Source organism: Leopardus geoffroyi, chromosome D2 (genome assembly GCF_018350155.1).
Source record: "Leopardus geoffroyi isolate Oge1 chromosome D2, O.geoffroyi_Oge1_pat1.0, whole genome shotgun sequence".
NCBI classification, from domain to species: domain Eukaryota; kingdom Metazoa; phylum Chordata; class Mammalia; order Carnivora; family Felidae; genus Leopardus; species Leopardus geoffroyi.
In genome coordinates, this window is record NC_059334.1 from 30,282,173 (window position 1) to 30,305,613 (window position 23,441).

General features: G+C 39.9%; 1 protein-coding gene across 8 annotated transcripts in view; it reads left to right on the forward strand.

The window, feature by feature from the left end:
• Nucleotides 1-10,676: 10,676 nt before the first annotated feature.
• CCAR1 (cell division cycle and apoptosis regulator 1) overlaps nucleotides 10,677-23,441 on the forward strand; it is a 65,052-nt gene continuing 52,287 nt past the window's right edge. For 2 of the 8 annotated variants that reach the window (XM_045437626.1, XM_045437624.1), the window contains exons 1-2: nucleotides 10,680-10,805; nucleotides 12,000-12,121. In XM_045437626.1, coding sequence (XP_045293582.1) covers nucleotides 12,049-12,121 — 73 coding nt within the window. In that variant the 5' untranslated portion in view covers nucleotides 10,680-10,805; nucleotides 12,000-12,048. Of the gene's footprint in view, nucleotides 10,931-11,063; nucleotides 11,310-11,999; nucleotides 12,122-23,441 lie in introns of those variants that run through there. The other 6 variants (XM_045437621.1, XM_045437620.1, XM_045437623.1 and 3 more) reach the window with 6 other exon arrangements.

Below are 23,441 nucleotides of genomic sequence, written 5' to 3' on the forward strand. Positions count from 1 at the left end.
CCCCCGTTCATGCTCTGTCTCTCTCTGTCCCAAAAATAAATAAACGTCGAAAAAAAAAAATTAAAAAAAAAAAAAAGAAGAAGAAAAGATATTCCATATATGCATAAATACTAAACAAAAATGTTAGCTGAGTATAAAATAAGAGTCACTTGTGGCAAAATATTTCCATAAGCAAAAGCATAAAAATGTTTTTAAAATGTATATTAAGTAAAAAAAAATGTATATTAAGTATATAGTGGGATATTTGAGTGCATTTAAAAATGTTTACATGTTGGGGCACCTGGGTGGCTCCATCAGTGAGTGTGTGATTCTTGATTTTGGCCGAGGTCATGATCCCAGGGTGATGGGATTGAGCCCACGCTCAGCATGGATCCTGCTTGGGATTCTCTCTCTCTCTCTCTCTCTCTCTCTCTCTCTCTCTGCCACTCTCCCTGCTCACAGTCTTTCTCTCTAAAATAAAATTTAAGGGGCGCCTGGGTGGCGCAGTCGGTTAAGCGTCTGACTTCAGCCGGGTCACGATCTCGCGGTCCGTGAGTTCGAGCCCCACGTCAGGCTCTGGGCTGATGGCTCAGAGCCTGGAGCCTGTTTCTGATTCTGTGTCTCCCTCTCTCTCTGCACCTCCCCCGTTCATGCTCTGTCTCTCTCTGTCCCAAAATAAATAAACGTTGAAAAAAAAAATTTAAAATAAAATTTAAGCAGGCCAGGTTGGCTCGGTTGAACATCCAACTTTGGCTCAGGTCATGACCTCTGGTTCATGAATTCGAGTCCTGCATTGGGCTGTCTGCTGTCAGTGTGGAGCCTGCTTCACATCCTCTGTCCCCCCTTTCCTTATGTACCTTCCCCCCCTCACTCACTCTCTCTCAAATATAAATAAACAGGGGCGCTTTTTGGGTGGCTCAGTCGGTTAAGTGTCTGACTCTTATCTTACTTTAAAGTTCATATGGAACAGACAAGAATAACCAAAAACTTCAGGGGTCAGGGGGAAAGAAAAAGTAATTAAAGGATTACAAATACACAGTATTACAAATATAAAATATTTTATAAAGCTACAATGAAAGAATATGGTACAGGTGTGATCAATAATAGATGGGTGGCGTTTCAAATTACTAGGGAAATGAAGGATTATTCAATGAATAGTTGGAATAACTGGGTAGCCATTTGTAATAAATAAAGTTAGAGTCCTACCTCCTTTCCCCAGGATAAATTCTAAATGGATTGAAAACTTAAACAAACAGACAAAAAAGATAAAAAATCTAGGGGCCCCTGGGTGGCTCACTCAGTTAAGTGTCTGACTTTGGTTCAGGTCACGATCTTGCGGTTTGTGAGTTTGAGCCCCACTTTGGGCTCTCTCTGTCATCCTGGAACCTGCTTCAGTGTGGAGCCCACTTCAGATCCTCTGTCTCCCTCTCTCTGCCCCTCCCCTTCTTCCCTTCTCGTGCGCTCTCTCTCTCTCTCTCTCTCTCACAAAAATAAACATTTTTTAAAAATAAATAAAAACCCTAGAAGAAACACTTGTAGAATTTACTTTTTATAATCAGAGTGGGAAAGGCTTTCTTTGTGTGTGTGAAATTCAGGGGCCATGAAAGAAACATTTTATAAATTTTACTACCTAAAGATAAAAACTTTTGCTCAGTAAAACTCACCAAAATCCAAGTAAAAAAAAAAATCGTAAATTTACATAAAAAATCATAAAAAAACAAAAATTTACATAAAATGTTTGCAGATTAGATGATAAAGGACTAAGATGAGCTCCCAAAAATTGAGAAGAAAAAGATCAGTGTCCAAAGAGAAAAACAACAAAGGAACTGAATAATCGTTTACTAGACAAGGAAATACAAATGTCTCTTATATGTGTGAAAAAACAGCCTCACTCAAACTGAGAGAACTACTAACCAAAACTCTATCAGGATACCAGAGATGGCCGTCATCTCCTTTCCTCCCTCTCTGTGCACTTCACTTACCCATTGAGAGCTGGCATCTATCCCTTCCACTCTATTGAACCAGAGCTGACATTATCCCCTTCCTTACTTTGGAACCCAGAGCTGTTATAAAAGGAGGCCAGGCTGCTTTGCTAGACAGGCCGAGAGTAAAGTAACACTCTAGTGCCAGATATGTAAGTCAAGAAATCACCTTGGACAGGCTGGGATCAGATGACTCCAGCCTCAGCTGCCATCTGACTGCAAGCAAATTACAGACCTTAAGCAATAACCATCTAGCTGAGCTCAGTCATCCTACAGAGCCAGCAGACATTAAGAAGTTGTTATTTTAAGCCACTACATTTTGTGATGGTTTGTTATACTGTAATAGATAACAAAAACAGAGCCATTCACCTTTTTTCAGCCTTAAAAGTTTGAAAATATACTATTTGGCAAGGGTGTGGGAAAACAGATACTCTCATATGTTACTGGTAGGAGTGTAAATTGGTATAACTCATGGAGAAATCAAGTTGGCAATATGTATTAAAAATTAATTAAAAATTGCAAATTAATTACAATGTTAGAAGTGTAAATTCACAAGATCTGTGACTAAGCAATCCTACTTCTAAGAGCATATTCTGATAAAACTGTACAAGAGTGAAATGAGTATGAGATTGCTTACTGTAGCACTGCTTATGAGTGCAAAGGATAAAAAAAGACCTACATAGGGGGCACCTGCCTGGCTCAGTAGACAGAACATGTGACTCGATCTTGGAGTCATGAGTTCAAGCCCTACATTGGGGGTAGAGCATACTTAACAAAATTTAAATAAAATAAAATAAATAAAAGGCCTCTTTCCATGAAAAAGAGATCTTAAAAAAAATGACCTACATAGGGGTGCCTGGGGTGACTCAGTGGGTTGAGCATCTGACTTCAGCTCACATCACAATCTCACCGTTCATGTGTTCAAGCCCCGCGTCAGGCTCTGTGCCGACAGATCAGAGCCTGGAGCCTGCTTCGGATTCTGTGTGTCCCTCTCTCTCTGCCCTCCCCCACCTGCACTCTGTCTCTCTCTCTCAAAAATAAATATATTTTATTTTATTTTATTTTATTTTATTTTATTTATCCTTATTTATTTTTGAGAGAGAGACAGAGTGTGAGCAGGGGAGGAGCAGAGAGAGGGAGACACAGAATCCGAAGCAGGCTCCAGGCCCTGAGCTGTCAGCACAGAGCCCGACACTGGGATCAAGCTCAGGAACCGTGAGATCATGACCTGAGCAGAAGTCAGACACAACCAATTGAGCCACCCAGGCGCCCCTAAATTAATATATTTTTTTTAATTTTTAAAAATGACCTACATATTCATCATTTGGGGATCAAGTAACCATATTATGATAATTCGTACAAAAAATATTACTTGGCTGGCAAAAAGAATGGGGATACACTCTTATTCTGATATGAAACAATTTCCAATATATATTATTTAAAATGCAAGGTATAGATTTTGTGTAAAAATGGGGAGAAAAGAAATGGTGCCTTGCTGGCTCAGTCAGTAGAGCATGTGACTCTTGAGCTCAGGGTTGTAAATTTGAGCCACACATTGGGTCTAGAGATTACTTAAAAATAAAATCGTAACAAAAATAATTTTTAAACGTTTTTATTCATTTTTGAGAGAGACAGAGTGTGAGTGGGGAGGGGCAGAGAAAGGGAGGCACAGAATCCGAAGCAGGCTCGAACTCACAAACTGTGAGATCATGACCTGAGCCAAAGTCAGACGCTCAACCAACCGAGCCACCCAGGCATCCCTGTAACAAAAAATTTTTAAGCCAGTAATAAAAATACTATCCACTGAGAAAAAAAAAAAAAAAAAGTCCAGGACAAGATAACTTCACTGGTGAAGGTGAATTCTATCAAATATTTAAAATATAATTAACACCACTTCTTCTCAAACACTTCTAAAAACAGGACAAAGGAGCATTTTTGTTCATAAAAATGAACAAAATATTACTCTCATACCAAAGCCAGTCAAAGACATCACAAGAGGGGGACCTAGTTGGCTCAGTCAGTAGGGGATATGACTTTTGCTCTCAGGGTCATAAGTTCCAGCCCCATATTGGGCATAGAGATTACCTAAAAAAAAAAAAAAAAAATTAATACAAACACGACAGACCAATATATATGCAAAAATTCTAGACAAAATACTAGCAAACCAAACCCAGCAGCATCTGAAGAGGATTATATACCATAACCAAAAGGGATTTACCTCAGGAATTCAAGGATGGATCAACATACAAAAACCAGTCAGTCTAACACACTGTATTAATGCATAGCAGTAAAAATCCACATGATCATTTCAATTGATGGAAGAAAACCATTTAACAACATCCAAATCCTTTCATGAGGAAAACTGTCAATAAACCAGGAATAGAATAGAAACTTCTTAATCTAATAAAGGGCATCTGTGAAAAACCCAAAGCTAAAATCATAATAGAGAAAGACTGAAGCTTTGCCCCTACAAGCATTAACAAGACAAAGATGTCTGATCTCACCACTTCTATTCAACATTGTACTGGAAGTCCTAGCCAGGGCAATTAAGCCAAGGGGGAAAAAAAGAAAGGAATAAAAAGCATTCAAATTGGAAAGGAACAAGTTAAACTATCTCAATTCACAGGTGACATGATCTTATATTTGATCCTAATGAATACATATATAAACACAACTATTATAGCAAGTAAACTGACAAAGTTGTAAAATACAGGGGTGCCTGGGTGACTTAGTGGGTTAAGCATCCGACTTCTGCTCAGGTCATGTCTCATGGTTGGTGAGTTCAAGCCCACACACCAGGGACTCTCTGCTGTCAGCAGAGCCTGCTTCAGATCTTCTCTGCTCCTCCCCCACTCACTCTTTCTCTGTCTCAAAAATAAATATATATTTTTTAATGTTAATTTATTTTTGAGACAGAGAGAGACAGAGCATGAACGGGGGAGGGGCAGAGAGAGAGGGAGACACAGAATCTGAAACAGGCTCCTGGCTCTGAGCGGTCAGCACAGAGCCTGACATGGGGCTCGAACTCACGGACCGTGAGATCATGACCTGAGCCAAAGTCAGACGCTTAACTGACCAAGCCACCCAGGCGCCCCTCAAAAATAAATAAAACATTAAAATTTTTTTCAAAGCTGTATAATACAAAATCAACATGCCAAAATCAATTTTTAAATTTTTAAAATATTTATTTATTTATTTATTTTTAATATTTTACTTATTTTTGAAAGAGAGAATGGGGAGGGGCAGAGAGACAGGGGGACAAGGATCCAAAGCAGGCTCTGCACTGACAGCAGAGAGCCCAGTCTGGGACGGGAACTCACGAACCATGAGGTCATGACCTGAGCTGAAATTGGATAATAAACCAACTGAGCAACCCAGGCGTCCCAGTAAAATCAATTGTATGCCTGTGCACTTGTAATAAACAATCCAAAAATGAAATTGAGAAAACTGTTCCATTTACAATGGCATCAAAAAGAATAAAATAATTGGAGAATAAATTTAACCAAAAGTAGCAAAAATTGAACTTTGAAACCTTTAAGACATGATGAAAGATATTAAAGAAGAAACTAAATAAATGGAAAAACATCCCATATTTGTGAAATGGATACCTAATATAGTTAAGATGGCAATACTCCCCAAATTGGTCTATAAATTCAGTGAAATTCCTATTAAAATTCCAACCACTGGGGCACCTGGCTGGCTCAGTTGGAAGAGAATGCAAATCTTGATCTCAGGGTTGTGAGTTCAAGTCCCACACTGGGTGTAGAGATTACTTAAATAAATAAATAAATAATAGATAGATAGATAGATAGATAGATAGATAGATAGATAGATAGACAGAGGCACCCAGGTTGCTCTGTTGGTTAAGCATCCAATTTCTGCTTAGGTCACGATCTCATGGTTTCTGGGTTTGAGCCCCGCATCAGGCTCTCTGCTGTCAGCTGTTAGCACAGAGGCCACTTCAGATCTTGTGCCTCCCTCTCTCTCTGCCCCTCTCCTGCTCTCTCTCTCTCTCTCAAAAATGAAAAAAAAAATTTTTAATAATAAAATTAATTAATAAATTAATTACATTATAGAAATTCCAACCACCATTTTTGCTGAACTGGTCAATCGGATCCTAAAATTCATATGGAATTGCAAGAGACCTTGAAAAGCCAAACCAATCTTGAAAAAGAACAAAGTTACAAGACTCACAATTCTCAAAACTTTCTACAAAGCCACAGTAATTAAAAGAGTATGGTACTGGGGCACCTGAGTGGCCCAGTTAAGTGTCTTACTCTTAGTTTTGTCTCAGGTCTTGACCTCGTGGTTCGTGAGTTCAAGCCCTGAATCAGGCTCTTCACTGACCGTGTAGAGCTTGTTTGGGATTCTCTCTCTCTTTCTCTCTCTACCCCTCCCCTACTTGCATGTGCTCTCTCTCTCAAAATAAATAAACTTAAAAAAAAAAAAAAAAAAGAGGGAGAGAGTGTACGGTATTGACATAAGGACAGACATATAGATCAATAAAATAGAATTTAATTTCCAGAAATAAACCTATTCATGTATAGTCAATTGATTTTTTTTTAAGTTTTTATTTATTTATTTCAAGAGAGAGAGCATGGGGCCGCCTGGGTGGCTCGGTCGGTTAAGCGTCCGGCTTCGGCTCAGGTCATGATCTCACGGTCCATGGGTTCAAGCCCCGCGTCGGGCTCTGTGCTGACAGCTCAGAGCCTGGAGCCTGTTTCAGATTCTGTGTCTCCCTCTGTCTCTGCCCCTCCCCTGTTCATGCTCTGTCTCTCTCTGTCTCAAAAATAAATAAACGTTAAAAAAAAAAATTTAATAAGAGAGAGAGCATGGTTGTACGAGGGCAAGTGGAGGAGGGGCAGAGAGGGAGGGAGAGAGGGAGAGATAGAATCCCAAGCAGATTCTGTGGGCAGGGCTTGAACTCAGGAACCATGAGATCATGACCGGAGCTGAAATCAATCCCTATTTTATTTTTTTAAGGTTTATTTATTTATTTTGAGAGAGAGAGAGAGAGAGTGGGAGCAAGCATGGGGGAGGGGCACAGAGGAATAGAGTGAATCCCAAGCCAGCTCCAGAGTGAATCCCTAACAGCACAGAGCCTGACATGGGGATCTATCCCACAAACCGTGAACTGAACTGAAATCAAGAGTCAGACACTTAACCAATTGAGCCACCCAAGCACCCCTATTATTTTATTTTTAAATATTTTATTTTGGGGCACCTGGGTTGGTTAAGTGTCTGACTTCGGCTCAGGTCACAGTCTCGAGGTTTGTGAGTTCAAGTCCCATGGCAGGCTCTTTGCTGATAGCTCAGGGCCTGGCACCTGCTTCGGAGTCTGTGTCTCCCTGTCAGCACAGAGAGCTCCACACTGTCAGCACAGAGAGGGAAGCAGAGCTTGAGCCCATGAACCATGAGATCATGACCTGAGATGAAATCAAGAGTCAGACACTCAACCCGCTGAGCCACTCAGGCACCCCCTAAATATTTTATTTTTAAGCCATCTCTGTACCCAATGTGTGGCTCAAACTCACAACCCCAAAATCAAGAGTCCCATAATCTACCGACTGAGTCAGCCAGGCCCCTTTTATTATTATTGTTATTTTAATTTTTAATTTTTTTTTAGTAATCTGTATGCCCAAAGTGGAGCTCAAACTCATGACCCCAATTTCAAGCATTGCATGAATCACCAACTAAGCCAACTGGACACCCTGTAGGTAACTACAGTACAATATGAACTAGGTATGTTACACAGGGAGGAACCTGGCAAGGCCGTTTTTTGTTTTTTGTTTTTGTTTTTTTCTGGCAAGGCCTTTTTGATCTCTATGTCCCATTGTTTCTGGATGGCCCAGCAAACATTTAACAAAATTTACTTTTTATATTCTTCCTATGAATTACCTTCCTTCCCTTTCAAGCCTCAGACCACTACCTCCTTCTCCTTAGTCCAGGATGACATATACACCTCATTTTGCTTGACTGTCTTTTGGAATCTCTCATATTTATGTGGATGTTCCACATGTGTGTAATTAAATTTGACTTTTCTTCTGTTAATTTGTCTCATCTCAATTTAATTCTTTGATCAGCCAGAATAATCTTGAAGTGTAGCATAAAAATCTTCCTCCCCAACAGAAGTAACAAAAGAAAAAAATAGGTAAGTTTGGCTTCAAGTTGTACACAGAACTAGAACTCTTAGCACTCAGTCAAAAAGACTAACAACTACATTTAAAATTGAGCAAAGGTAATGGTTACATAACACTGTAAATGTACTTAATGCCCCTGAATTGTACACTTCTCAAAATGATTAAAATGATAAATTTTATGTTGCATATTTTATACTGCAAAAAAAAAAAAAAAAATTACCAAGGGAGTGTAAGGGGAACCAAAGGATATGAACAGACATTTCTGAAAGCAAGATATACAAATGGCCAATAAGAGGGGTGCTTGGGTGGCTCAGTCAGCTGAATGTCTAACTTCAGCTCAGGTCATGATCTCATGGTTCATGAGTTCGAGTCTCACATTAGGCTTCCTGCTATCAGCCTGTCAGTGCAGAGCAGCCTGCTTGGGATCCTCAGTCTCTCTGCCGCTCACCCACTCACTCTGTCAAAAAACCCCAAAAAACAAATGGCCAATAAGATAACATTGTTAGTCATTAGGGATACCCATTAAAACCATTTCATACACAGGGATAGCTATAATGAACAACTTTTATTTATTTATTTACTTATTTATTTTTAGTATACATACATACTAAAAAAAATTTTTTTTTAACGTTTATTTACTTCTGAGAGAGAGACAGAGACAGAGCATGAGCAGGGAAGGGGCAGACACAGACAGAGACACAGAATTTGAAGCAGGCTCCAGGCTCTGAACCGTCAGCACAAAGCCTGATGCGGAACTTGAACTCAGGAGCCATGAGATCAAGTCCTGAGCTGAAGTCAGATGCTTAATTGAGCCACCCAGGCATCACAGCTGTAACAACTTTTTATTAAAAAAATTTTTTTAATGTTTACTTATTTTTGACAGAGAGAGAGAGCATAAGCAGGGGAGGGGCAGGGAGAGAGGGAGACACAGAATCCAAAAGCAGGCTCTAGGCTGTCAGCACAGAGCCCAATGCGGGGCTCAAACTCACAGACCGCAAGATCATGACCTGAGCCAAAGTCGGACGCTCAACCGAGTGAGCCACCTAGGCGCCCCTGTAACAATTTTTTAAAAAGAAAGTAAGGGTTGAGGAGGTTGTAGTAATGTAAATTAGTGTAGACACTGTGAAAACGGTTTGGCAATTTCTCAAAATTTAAGTATGGAATTGCCATGTGATGTAGAATTCTCCTAAACATATACCTAAATAAATTGAAAACAAGAGTTCAAACAAAAACTTGAGTATTCACAGCAGAATTATTATAGTAGCTAAAAGTGAATGAAGACAACCTAAATGACCAACTGACAAATAAACAAAATGTGGCAATATCTGAAAGGAGGAAGGGAAGAAAAAAAACAACAAAATATGGCAACATCCATTTAAAAGAATAGTTTTAGCCATAAAATGTAATGACGTACTGATACTTGCTACATGGAACCTTGGAAATCGCTGTGGAGAACAAAGGCAAAAGAAATATGAAAAAAAAATTAAACTTTGTAACTTACAGCCCATTACAGAGCGACCTTCCTTAAGGAGCTTAGCTGCCTAAATGTTAATACTTTGCTAGAGGCAAAAGGCAACCTCAGTTTAACTTTAGCCAACCTCCAGGATCCTGTAAAAATCCCCTTGGAAACTTCCTTTATCTCTATCCCCCAAGATATAGGTGAACAATCATCCTCCAAGCATATGGCCCACTGATACACATCTGAAGGGTCTCATGACTATTTCACTAGCTAGTAGTAAATAACCTTATCCTAACAACATCTAGCCCCTCAAAGTCCTGGAAACCTTGCTTCCAAATTCCTTAGAGACTTCTATCCTTAACAACCTCCCAGCTTAAAAGCATATGTAAACAGCCACTCCTCACAACCCCAGTACAGCCCTTTCTGCCCACGGGTCTTGTCCCGTGCTTTAATAAAACCACCCTTTTGGCATCAAAGATGTCTCAAGAATTTTCTTGACCTTTTGCTCCCAAACCCCAACATTTCACATTAGAAACAACAATAAAGTTGAAGAAGTCAATAAGAAAAGGACAGGTATTATATACTCTTATTAATATTAAGGATCTAGGACAGTCAAATCCACAGAGACAAAGCAGATCAGCGGTTGTGAAAGGATGGTGGGAGCAAGGATTAAGGAGTGATTCCTTAATGGGTATGAGTTTAAAGGGCTGACTTGATGGTTACAGAACCTTATGGCTATATAAAGGCCACCGAATTGTGCAAAATATTTAAAAGAGTGAGTTATATGGTAAGTGAATCTTATCTCAATTAAAAAAAAATAAGGAAGCTGACACAGGACACATTCATTCTTCCAAGTACTTGAATGAGAAAAAAAAAAAAACAAAAAAGGCGAAGAGCACAAAATGGCGGCAAGCCGATCGGATCACGTGACCGCCGATTCTTTCCTGCCCAGCCTAACAAAATTCTTTTCTTCAGAGCTGGCGCTGAGACTCCGCCGGCTCATTGTTATGGGAATCCCAGGTAACTCTTCTCAGGCGCGCTCTCGCTCTAGCTGCGTAGCGAAAGCGGTGAGCGTATTGAAGGCGAGCTGGGGAGCGCGCACGCAGAACGCAAACCCGTCAGCGCCGTCCTCGGAGAGATGAGGAGGAGGAGGGGAGAGGCGTGGAGGAAGAGGGGGAAGTTGGCGCATGCGCCCAAGGCTGACGGGTTTGAAATGGCCTCGGTGTTAGCCGGGACCCGATTCAGGTGAAGGTTTGGTCCTCGCGGTTGGAGCAGCGGGCGGCGGAACCGGGGCTCCTGTCGTCCTTTCGGATTCGCAGAAGGGCTGGGATCGACCGTTTGGGGATCACGGCGTCCGTAGGCCAGCGACGGTGGGGTTCTCGTGGGACTGGGGCGGGAGGGACACGGTCCCTTTTGTGCGGGTCGAAGCAGGCCCCGCGCGGCAGGCCCCTCCCCCACCGCTTCGTTTCACCCCGCCTTCTCTCCCCCGGGGTTCTTCAGGTGCCCCCGGCGCCCCTCAGCCTCGGTCTGGCGGGTCGAGAGGGACTGCCGAGCGCCATCCCTCTGTGCGAAGCCGTTGAGCTTTAGCCTCCCGGTCTCCGGCCCAGGGCGTCGGGCGGCTGGCGGCGGCGCGGGTTTTGGGGGATAGAGGCTCTCTGCCCGGCACGGTGGTTAAGGGGACCAGGACTTTCAATACCCAGTGTTGGCGCTTCGCCCAGTCTCGTGAGACGTAGGATTCTGCCTTCTCTGGTCAGCGTCCCGCAAGGAGCTGGGGCTGGAGGAAGATGGATGGCAGTGCTCTGGCCCCTCCGAGTCGCGGGGGGAAGGAGGGGGTGCGCGGGCTGAGATCTTCGCCTTTTCTGGCCTGATTTTGGGGGGGAGGGGTCTTAGCGATGGTTCTTTGGGGGGAGGGATCCGTTATTTCAACTGTCTTTACCCCTCGAGGGAGGGGAAAGAAAAGGAGCCCCTCGGCCCTTTCCATCCCGAGAAAGTAAGGAGATGTTCGTTATTTAGATGATAGTCTTAAATACCTTTATTCAGTGTCTCGTCCCAATTTCCGTTATTGGTTTTACCACTTTGAATCTCCAACTCATTGCCAAAAGAAACACGCAGGCTTTATTTTGTTTGAACCCGCAGCTGTGTAGTTCTTTTTGTTAAGACTTGGGTTGATAATAGCACATGGTCTTCGTTGAAATGTGAGTTTGTAGTCACAGAAAGAAGTGCCTTTCTTACTAGTCTACCCCTAATGCCCTATGTTGAATTTGGGTATTTTTGGTGAGATACTTGATATAAAATGTTTTTGCTGCATATCGGACGTTGCTATACACCTTGCTATTTATACTATGATCTACGAAGGTGTCCTTGACAAACATTTCTTTAAAATAATATTTTCATGATGTTTATACTTTCAAGTTTGAAATGTGGGTTCTTTCTTAATAGATCGCTGCTATAGAAGACAAACAAGCGAAGGCTTTTTCCTCCTTTCATCATGGCTCAGTTTGGAGGACAGAAGAATCCGCCATGGGCTACTCAGTTTACAGCCACTGCGGTATCTCAGCCAGGTCAGGCTACTGAACACAAGTACTGTAAACTTGGGGGTTGGGGGAGGACATGTTACAACTATGTGAATTAAGCTATATGTAATACTGTAAAATGTTTCCAAATGATGTATCTTTTATTTGTGAAGCTTTTAAAATTCATGGATCAACTAGCAAAACATGTTTTACCTTGCAGTTTGGACAGTTTTATATAGTTTTTCAAACATTAAATTATTCGGTTTAATTAGGTTAGCTACTTGATTGATTAGAGGTTACCTTATTTGGCATGTTAAGGTGTCAATATTCACAAGTTATATTTAAAAATAAATGTATTAAAATTTTGTATTTTATGAGAAATTATATACGACTGCTTTTCAGTTGTTTGAATTTAAAGTACAAAACCCAACTCTGAAGAATTTACCAAGCAAAGGAGAAAGATAAATAGATATAAAAGGAGCCAATGAATGTTTACATTTTCTAAATATGGTCAACAAAAAAAATGTCACTGTAAATGTTTCATTGAGCTTCTTTGCTTGTAGGAATATTTTTTTTTTTGACACCATTTCTTGACTTCTTGTTTGAATCTTAAATAAATTCCCAAGGATTCTATGGAATGAATTTTAGTTTCTTTGAGTACTCAGAAAAGTTGCAGCTTATTCTGTTATTTTGAGTATATTTTTATTTATGACCTCTCTAATAATGGTTCTTTGCCATGTTTTATGTACTTGAAATATTTTAGTAATTTGAGGTCACTTATAGAGACACTATAATCTTCTGACTTGGGTGTTCTAAAATTCAATGGACATGATTATCTTGTTAGGTAGGTGGCCTTTTTCCTTAAAGAAATAGATACTTTAGAGTTTTTATTTTAGTTACTCTTTGTTTAGGGGGTTAAATGATCAGTTCTACAGGTAACTGAAGATATTATGAAATAGTAGTTATAGATTATATTTAATTCAGATCCAGGTATTTTGTTATGTTAAATAATGGGGACTTTGGTGTTCGTTTTGATGAAACAGGAATTCTTAGCAATTACTGTGTGTCCAGAAACAAGTACTAGGTACTTGTATGCTGGTAAACTAAACATGTTTTACCCAGCTTTTTCTGCATATAATTTGTTTTAAATTTGTATCTGTATTGTTCCAACAAAATAGCTGTTATGGTAAAAGTTACTTTCTATAGCTCTTAACATTTGTTTTGTAATTACTTAAATATAGGTTATACTCTTTTTGTTTTTGTTTTCAGGCTGAGCCAAGGAGACAGCAAAGGCTTATAAAAAATGTCAAACAAAAAGTCAGTCGTAAATTTAGGTCTCCTTTTCGATATTTAGCAATAGAGTCCAAACATAAAGGGATTTGTGTAAATGGAGCTTGTATTTGTGCTGTAGGAAATTATGGGTTATCTTAGACCTGTTGTTAATCAGAGATTTTCAAAATCAAATTTTATTGACATATCATGATTTCAGTAAGTAGGCAAGTGTTTTGTTAGCATGTATCTACTCTTAGCTTTCGTGTAAAAATCCTGGAGTAGGCTCTAAATGGAACGCTTTAGCGATACTGTTTTTATTGAAATGTATGATTTCCAGGTGCTGTATATCAGGCTGCTTCCTTATAGCTTGCTGTTTTCTTGCCTTCATCTTAAAAGTCTTATTTGCGATTAATCAGTATCTCATCTTATTGGATCTGATTTTTAGAACCATTCAAATTTTTGTAAAAGTTACATTTTCAATCCTCAGGCAATTGGAATGTCTTACTTACATCTCATCTCAGTGGAGAACATTTATTTTTTTTTTTAAGATGAATTTTTTGGGATGCCTGTATGACTCAGTTGGTTAAGCTTCTGACTCTTGATCTCAGCCCCACGTTGGGTCTGCACTGGGCATGAAGCCTACTTAAAAAAAAGATTTTATTTTTAAGTAATCTCCACACTTAACATGGGGTTTGAACTCTCACAACCCTGAGATCAAGAATCAGATGCTCCAGGGGTGCCTGGGTGGCTCAGTTGGTTGAGCGTCTGACTTCGGCTCAGGTCATGATCTCATGGCTTGTGGGTTCGAGCCCTGTGTCGGGCTTTGTGCTGACAGCTCAGAGCCTGGAGCCTGTTTCAGATTCTGTGTCTCCCCCTCTCTCTGCCCCTCCATTGCTTGCGCTCTCTGTTTCAAAAGTAAATAAACATTAAAAAAAAAAATGAATTAGATGCTCCGCTAATGAGCCAGCCCGGTGCCCCTCAATGAAGAACATTCTAACCTAATTACAGTGCTTTAAGTTTTCTCCTGGCAGCTTCAAATACAATTTGAGAAAAAAATTTCAACAAAGGACATATAAGGACTTAAGGCAATAGTGTAGGTGTCACTTTTTACTCTATTGAAAAAACAAAATACACATAGTATCAGAGGCCACTGTCATAAATTAGATGATCATGGAACAGAAAAAGGTTAACTGAATAATTCAACTTGAATTAAATATTTTATTTTTGTGCTTATATTTCTGACTCATTTTCTGTCTTTTTTTTCACATTTATTTATTTTTGAGAGACAGAGCACAAATGGTGGAGGGGCAGAGAGAGAGGGAGACACAGAATCCGAAGCAGGCTCCAGGCTCTGAGGTGTCAGCACAGAGCCTGATGTGGGGCTCGAACCCACAAACTGCTAGATCATGACCTGAGCTGAAGTCGGGCACTTAACTGACTGAGCCACCCAGGCGCCCCCTGACTCATTTTCTTTTGAGAGCAATATGAAAATTAGTACACTTGGGGCACCTGGGTGCGTCAGTTGGTTAATCTTTCAGCTCTTTATTTCGGCTCAGGTCATGATCTCACTGTTGCTGGGTTCCAGCCCTGTTTGGGATTGTCTCCCTCTCTCTGCCTCCCCTGCATTTGGCATGCATCCTCTCCCCCTCTCTCTCCAAATAAATAGCTTTAAAAAATTGCTACTCTTCTGTTATATAACTTAACATAGTTTTGTTCAGTTAAAGACTATGCTATTCCATTTTCTAGGATATTTTTAGCATTTTTACTAACTTTAAAAATTCTCAGCTAACAGTGATAGGAAAATTTCATTGCATTCATGCAGATGACTTAAGTAAAACTTAAGTAAAAGCATGCATAATTGTGTTGTATTGTTGAAATCTGTTGTAAAAGTGAAGATGAGTATTTGAATTGTTTCTGATCAGTTTTTTTTTTATTTTTATTTTTTTAACATTTATTTTTGAGAGACAGAGCACAAGTGGGGGAGGGGCAGAGAGGGAAGGAGACACAGAATCCAAAAGCGAGCTCCAGGCTTTGAGCTGTCAGCACACAGCCTGACTAGGGGCTCGAACTCAGAAACCGTGAGATCATGATCTGAGCTGAAGTCGGACGCTTAACCAACTGAGCCACCCAGGCACTCCTGATTAGTTTTAATACTGAGCATATTCAGGGGCGCCTGGGTGGCTCGGTCGGGTAAACATCTGATTTCAGCTCAGGTCATGATCTTGCGGTCTGTGAGTTCAAGCCCCACATCGGGCTCTGTGCTGACAGCTCAGAGCCTGGAGCCTGCTTCAGATTCTGTGTCTCCCTCTCTCTCTGCTCCTCCCCCTACTCATGCTCTGTCTCTCTCTCTCTCTCTCTGTCAAAAATAAATAAACATTTAAAAAAAACCTTGCATATTCACTTAAAATGTTACTAATTCCTAGGTGTCATCATCTGTCATCTTTGATTTTCTTTTTCTTTACCCCCCATATTCAATCAAATATCAAATCATGACTTTTTTCCCCTTTGAAAATGCCTCAGGTATACTCTTATTTTACATTTAGGCCCTGGGCACTTCACGTTTGAGTAACTGCCACCAAGCAGCTTTCTCTTGCTTACAGTTCATATACCAGAGTCTCTCACCTAACTTTCAGGACTTTCCATACTTTTCTCAAACCCAATCCAGGATGCTTACCATAGATCTTTAAGTCAAAAGGTTCTTTTTAAAAATATTTTTTAACGTTTATTTATTATTGAGAGAGAAATACAGAGCATGAGCATGGGAGGGGCAGAGAGAGGGGGAAACACAGAATCCGAAGCAGGCTTCAGGCTCTGAGGTGTCAGCACAGAGCCCGGCATGGGTCTCGAACCCACAAACCACAAGATCGTGACCTGGGCCAAAGTTGGATGCTTAACTGACTGAGCCACCCAGGCGCCTCCAGTGAAAAAGTTCTTTTTCCCATCTGTCACTTGGTGGCATTGTTCTTTATTATTCTTTATTTAGTTCTAATTGTTTTTATTTGCTTCTTTTATTTACTGGATAGGCTACTTGTTATTTCTCTCTCTGCTCCAATGTGTATGTCAGATGTCATATTCCTAAAGCATAATTTCTGTCTAAATCACAGAATTTTTCAAACCTGGATAAAACCTGAGCTAGATTCTGTCTCAACTCCTTTCTCTAACAGATAAGGAATTTGAGGCCCAGAAAGATGAAGAAATTTGTTTAGGTCTTATAGAACATCACAAGAGAGTCCATGTTAGCACATCAGAATTGTGGTTCATTTTATCTTCCATTTTTCTCTTATCTGCAAAAGTATCTTCAAGTACTTTTAGAATTTATTTCAAACTTCTTGGGATGGTATTCAAGATGTTCTGTCTTTCCAGTCCAAATCTCATTTCTTCCACACTGAAATAATTGTGTGTGTGCACACGCGCGCGTGGGTGTGTGTGTCTGTTTAAAGAGTATTTACTTTGAGATAGGAGCATGAGCGCACAAATGGGGGAGGGGCAGAGAGAGAGAGAGAGAGAGAGCGAGCCCAAGCAGGCTCCACACTGTCAGCCTGGAGCCCCAGTACAGGGCTTGAACTCACAAACCTTGAGATCATGACCTGAAGTGAAACCAAGAGTTGGATGCTGAACTGAGGGAGCCATCCAGGCCCCCTGAAATAATTGTTCTTAATATTTTCCTTTTTTTTTTTTTTTTTCCCATTTTCTAACTGAAGTGCTATGGTATGTATTCAGTGACATTCTTAATTTGGTTCCAGAACTTTTATGTTTCAAAGTTTTAACAGTTTTCTGTGTATGAAGAGACATTGATAGAGATTGCTGGCCACTGATTGAATGTTTATGAGAGATTTATTTATTTTTATTTATTTATTTTTACTTTTTAAGTACTCTCTATACCCAATGTGGGGCTTGAACTCACCACCTCAGGATTGAGAGTTGCACGCTCCACTACTGAGCCAGTCATGTGCCCCACTGATTGAATCTTTAGCCCTTATTATTGACTAGGGGCAGTTTTTAGATTTGACTGAAAATACTTACATTTGTATATGTTTATAATCATAATTTTGAAGTATTGGGAATGATTTAGCATATTCTAACCAGTTTGTCACCTATTTCTTACACCTCTTTGTAAAATGACTACATTTTGTCCATAGAGGAACATGAACTGGTTTAGGAGTTAAAAATATATTGATAATGTGCTTTTACACAGGTGACTGAAGCTAATATCAATACAGTTTTAAATACGATCCCATTTTTTCTACCTCTTTATTCTTGCCCAATAGTCATCTTTTAAAACCCTAATCTCTTGAATCAGCCGCTCAAATTATTAAATTCCAACATTCAAGGTCCTTTTCAAATGAGTAATAGTTGATATAGTATGTATACTTCACTTATCTTAGTCATCCCTAGACAGACTTGGATGTGTATAACTCATTTGGTAGGAAAGAATTGCTACTGGTGTTGGCTTAACCCTGCGTTAGAAAATTTATTTATTGTTTTTGAGAGAGAGTGCAAGCAGGGGAGGGTTCAGTGAGAGAGGGAAACACAGAATCTGAAGCAGGCTCCAGGCTCTGGGATGTCAGCATAGAGCCCGATGTGGGGCTTGAACCCTCAAACCACGAGATCATGACCTGAGCTAAAGTCAAACACTTAACTGACTGAGCCACCCAGGCACCCCTGGCTTAACCCTCTTTAAGCACTACTAGTACTGTGTAATAGCAGGTAGTCTCTAAAACCTTATCCTGAGAGTAAAGAAAAATGCACATAAAGTCTATTAAGGCTCAACTCCTCCCCCCACCCCACTCTGAATATGCCATACCTGTGCTCTTATTCAGTGAGAGCTGCATTAACATATCAGATTATAAACCAGTGAGTGCCCCATCTCTGTCCTAACTTGAGCATGCCACTTCTGTTTTTGCAGTTGTGACTTCTCTTCCACTATGTGTTTTATGATCTGGGAAATAATTTTAGTCTATTATAGCTGAAAATGTATTGGAAGTAACAGTGAAAAAAAGTTTTTGTTGTTTGAGAGAGAGAGCTTGAGGTGGCAGGGGCAGGTGGTGCTTGATCTCACGAACCATGAGATCATGACCTGAGCTAAGATCAAGAGTCAGATGCTTAACCAGCTGAGCCACCCAAGGCGCCCCTGGAAGTAATCTTGAAAGCTTGAATATTAACTTTGGATCGTACAAGACTCCTTGAAAGAAACAGGGCTGAAAATCAGGTAAATATCAGAGGCAATTAAGGATAGAAGAAATCATAGGACATTATGAATAGTGTCTTCAACTGCCTGAAAGGGAAATCATTGTTGACGAACAGTTATTTGAATAATAGCTGGAGGAGATTATAGCCAGGATCACAACTTATCAATTCCTTGGCACGTCAAAAGAATGGAAAAGCAGTTGTCTTCAAGGGTATTAATCTTTATAGAGATTATAAGAAAACCGTATAACAGATAATTAGTTAAGACTTTGCCTTTTTCTTAGGGAATAGCACTGATCACTGAGAAGAACTTTGTTTTATGATGGATATTTATCTTCATTGCCTGATTTGGTAGCCACTGGCCACATGGGGCTGTTGAGTACTTTAAATGTGGTTACTATGAGGAGCACCTGGGTTGCTCAGTCGGTTAAGTATCAGGCTCTTGATTTCGACTCAGGTCATGATCTCACAGTTTGTGAGCCCCGCATCAGGCTCTGTGCTGACAGTGGGGAGCCTGCTTGGGATTCTCTCCCTCTCTCTCTCTCTCTGCCCCTGCCTGCTCACACTGCCAAAAATAAACATTAAAAAAAATGTTACTGTGACTGAGGAACTGAATTTCTAATTCTATTTAATTTTCACTAATTGACTGATAGAGCGTGTACACAAGCTGATGAGAGGCAGAGAGAGAGAGAGAGAGAGTGAGTCCCAAGCAGGCTCTGGGCTGACAGTGCAGAGTGTGATGTGAGGCTCGATCTCGTGAACTGCGAAATCATGACCTGAGCCGAAATTGAGAGTCTGTTGCTTAAACAACTGAGCCACCCAGACACACCGAATTTTCACGAATTTAAATTAAAATGGCCACGTATGGCTGGTGGCTAATGTATCAAACAATGCAGTTATAGAAGCATACAATACTTAGAATGTATTTAAAATACTATGTTGTGCCTTCTTATTTTTTTTAACGTTACCCACAAATTATTTTATAAAGGGAAATTTGTGCATTTGACTTCTTTAATTTCTTATTCTCCCCTCCCCTTAATTTCTTATTCTTAATGCCCTAATCTATTATTCTTAAAAGGTAGTGAATATTTCTAATCAGTGGGTACATCATGGGCTTAGAGTAGAACCTTGAAAGCCACAGGAATGCATTGATCAATGAGGTATCCAATTTTAAAATAGTTATCTGCAAATAGGAGCATCAGAGGTTTTATAGTTGTGTGAAATCTGATCTTAAAAGGGTATCGAAAGATGACATTTAAAAGATTTGTTCACTTGATTTAAAACTGGGTGTGTAAGTACTTTATAAATCCACAAGTTATGAAGAAAATCCCCCATATATTCATGCTGTTTTTCTCTCTAAATAGATTGCTTTTTGAACATAGTTGGTAGGTGGAAATTTCAAAGGGTGAATCATTGCTTGACCAATGCTTCAAATTTTGCATAAGGTGAAAAAAGGAAGTATCTGATATCAGCCTGAGGTTTTAAATTTTATTATCTCAGGATGACTCCTCTTAGTAAAGATAGAGCACAATAAAGATTTTAAAATACAACAGTGATAACTAATAACTATTAGTATGTCATAACACAAGTGTTTTTCAGTCATATGAAACTGATTTTATGTTTTAGGAAATGGTAAAATTTACAGTTCTTAAAGGTTTAAGAAAGCTTAGTCCTTAAATTTACTTATTTATGTGGTTTAGGGCTCATTTCATAGGTTTGTCAATGAAAGTACTGATAACACTGTGAAAAGCTTATCTGTTTCAGAAGGGTTACAAGACCTTCAGCAATCATATTGAATCAGATAATAGATAAATGAACAGACTGTCCCATTGTGGATGATTGGAAAAAATTCTGTCTACAAATATTCAAGGATATGGGGCTCCTGGGTACTCAGTTTGTTAAGCATCTGACTTCAGCTCAGGTCATGATCTCGCAGTTCTTGAGTTCAAGCCCTGTGCTGGGCTCCATGCTGACATCTCAGAGCCTGGAGCCTGTTTTGGGTTGTGTGTCTCCCCCTCTCTCTGCCCCTTTCCTGCTCGTGAGTGCGCTCTCTCTCTCTCAAAAATAAATAAAAACATTAAAAAATTAAAAATATTCAAGGATAGTTTCTCAGATAACCACAAAAAAGGGGAGCATTAATAATGAAGTATATTTTATTCAGAATAAAGTCTCGAATGATTTTAACAAGAACTGTATTGGGGCACCAGGATGGCTGAGTCAGTATAAGTGTCCAACGTTGGCTCAGGTCATGATCTCGTGGTTTGTGAGTTCGAGCTCCATTTCGGGCTGTGTGGTGGCAGCTCAGCCTGGAGCCTGCTTCAGATTCTGTCTCCCTCGCTCTCTGCCCCTCCCCCACTCATGCTCTGTCCCTCAAAAATAAACATTAGGGAAAAAAAGAGCTATATCACAGATACATAAAGGCCACAACCACATGCACAGTGATTTCACAAAATTTGAATTAACTAGCTAGTGGTGTGATACAACCAATAGAATATAAATTTCCTTCCCATAAATTTCTCCCAGCAGTTGAACCCTTCATTACCAACAGGTATTGACCCTTGAACAACAGGGGTGTGAACTGTGTGAGTCCACTTTTATGCAGTTTTTTTTGATAAGTACAGTATTGTAAATGTATTTTCCTTATGATTTTTTTGTCTCTAGCTTTATTGTAAGAATACAGCATATAATTATATACAAAATATCCTAACCATTCATGTTACTGGTAAGGCTTTCAGTCAGCAGTAGGCTATTAGTAGTTTTTTATTTTTTAAAGTTTATTTTGAGAGAGAGAGAGAGAGCACATGTGACTGGGGGAGTGGCAGAGAGAAGGTGAGAGAATCATAAGCAGGCTTCATGCTACCAGCGCAGAGCCCAACATGGGGCTCCGTGCCACAAACAGTGAGATCATGATCTGAGCCAAAATTTAGAGTCCGATGCTTAACCAACTGAGCCAGGTAAGATTTCTTAAGAAGTCTTCCCCCACCCCTTAAAAAGTTTTAAAGGAAAAAATACAATACAGGACCTAAGTTTTTAGTGGTTTATAAATACCATTAACACGTGTCCTGAATTCTGGTGGGTTACATCAATCCTGAGTTAATTTTTTTAAGGTTATTGATTTATTTAAGTGACCTCTGTACACCCAATGTGGGGGTTGAAATCGACCCCAAGATCAAGAGTTGTATGCTCTTCCAACTTAGCTAACCAGGCACCCCCTGAAATAATTTTTAATAAAACTGAGCTTTATACTTTTTCTATGCCACATAGTTTTCTTTCTCCTCATTTTAGTGTATCACTTTATGCTACTTTGTTTTCTTCCAAAAATCTTTAAACAGTAATCCTACAATGCAAAAGTCAGGGAGAAATTATAATTAGAAAACATAGGAGGGACGAACTTTTATGACTAAGTGTTGGTCCAATCACTAACTGCTAATATATGTGTATGGAATTTTTTTTTAACACATTTTTTAAAAAGTTTCTTTATTTTGAGAGATCAGGCGGGGGAGGGGCAGAAAGAGAGAGAGAGAGAATCCCAACCAGCATGGAACCTGATGTTGGGCTCCATCTAAGAAACCATGAGATCGTGGCCTGAGCTGAAATCAAGAGTTGGATGCTTAACTGACAAAGCCACCCAGGCACCACTCCACCTTTTTTAATTTTTTTTTTTTTTCAACGTTTATTTATTTTTGGGACAGAGAGAGACAGAGCATGAACGGGGGAGGGGCAGAGAGAGAGGGAGACACAGAATCGGAAACAGGCTCCAGGCTCCGAGCCATCAGCCCAGAGCCCGACGTGGGGCTCGAACTTGCGGACCGCGAGATCGTGACCTGGCTGAAGTCGGACGCTTAACCGACTGCGCCACCCAGGTGCCCCTCCACCTTTTTTAAAGTAAGCCCCCAATGTGGGGCTTGAACTCATGACCCTGAGATTAAGAGTTGCAGTTGCTCACTCTACCAACTAAGCCAGCGAGGCATCTCTGTTTTCTTTTCAACTTTCAAGACATCAGTATGTTTAACCGACTGGTTCCCTATATGTGAATGGCTTACATAGACCTAACACTGTATTGAGGTCCTAGAAAAATAATGTCATCAACAAATTAGCTAATTGGAATTTCTTTCATTTAGGAATATTTTATCCCAAACCACTAGGCTATTGGAGGTAGTTTGGGGGGAATCAAAAGTTTTATGTGGATTTTTCACTGTTTGAGGAGGTCAAGCACCTTTAACCCCCACATTATTCAGGAGTCACCTTAATTTTTTTGTAGTTTCTGATTTATCACACTGATTGGTAACAGTGAAAAAGAGATGTGTCTGTCATCCTACCTACTTAAGGTAGGCTGCTGTGTATGCTGCCAGGATTCAGAACACCTAGAAAAGCTTTAAGAAAAGAAACCAGACTTTCTGATATCCTGGCTTTGTGCCATTCTGCTGTGGCAACATCCAGGGTTCTGGAAATTGGTACTAACAGAATGAAACAGAGCAGATCTGAGGTCACACCACAGGTAGGTGAAGGAGATGAGTATGATAATTGAATCCTTGGTGCCACTTTTGTCAAATGTGTAACACGCCAATCTTAGAATTTAAAACACTAATAATTTTCGCTATGGCCCTCATCTTGTGTTCAATGAGTATCTCGCTTCTGTTATCCTAGAACAGCAGTTCTTAACCTTTTTTGGGTCTGTAATTCTCTTTAAAATGGAGGAAAGCTTTGGACTTTCTTGTTTGCAATTTTGCATACAATTTTAAAAGGTTAACAGGATCAAAAAATAAATAAAAGGTTAACAGGATCCACTGATTAGAACTTAGGTCCTAGATTTCAGTACCTTTTTTTCTCAATGCAGTTAACTTCATTTTGAACTTGGGCTAGCATTAAGAGATTCTCCACTTTTATTTAAATTTCTTTTTTTAATGTT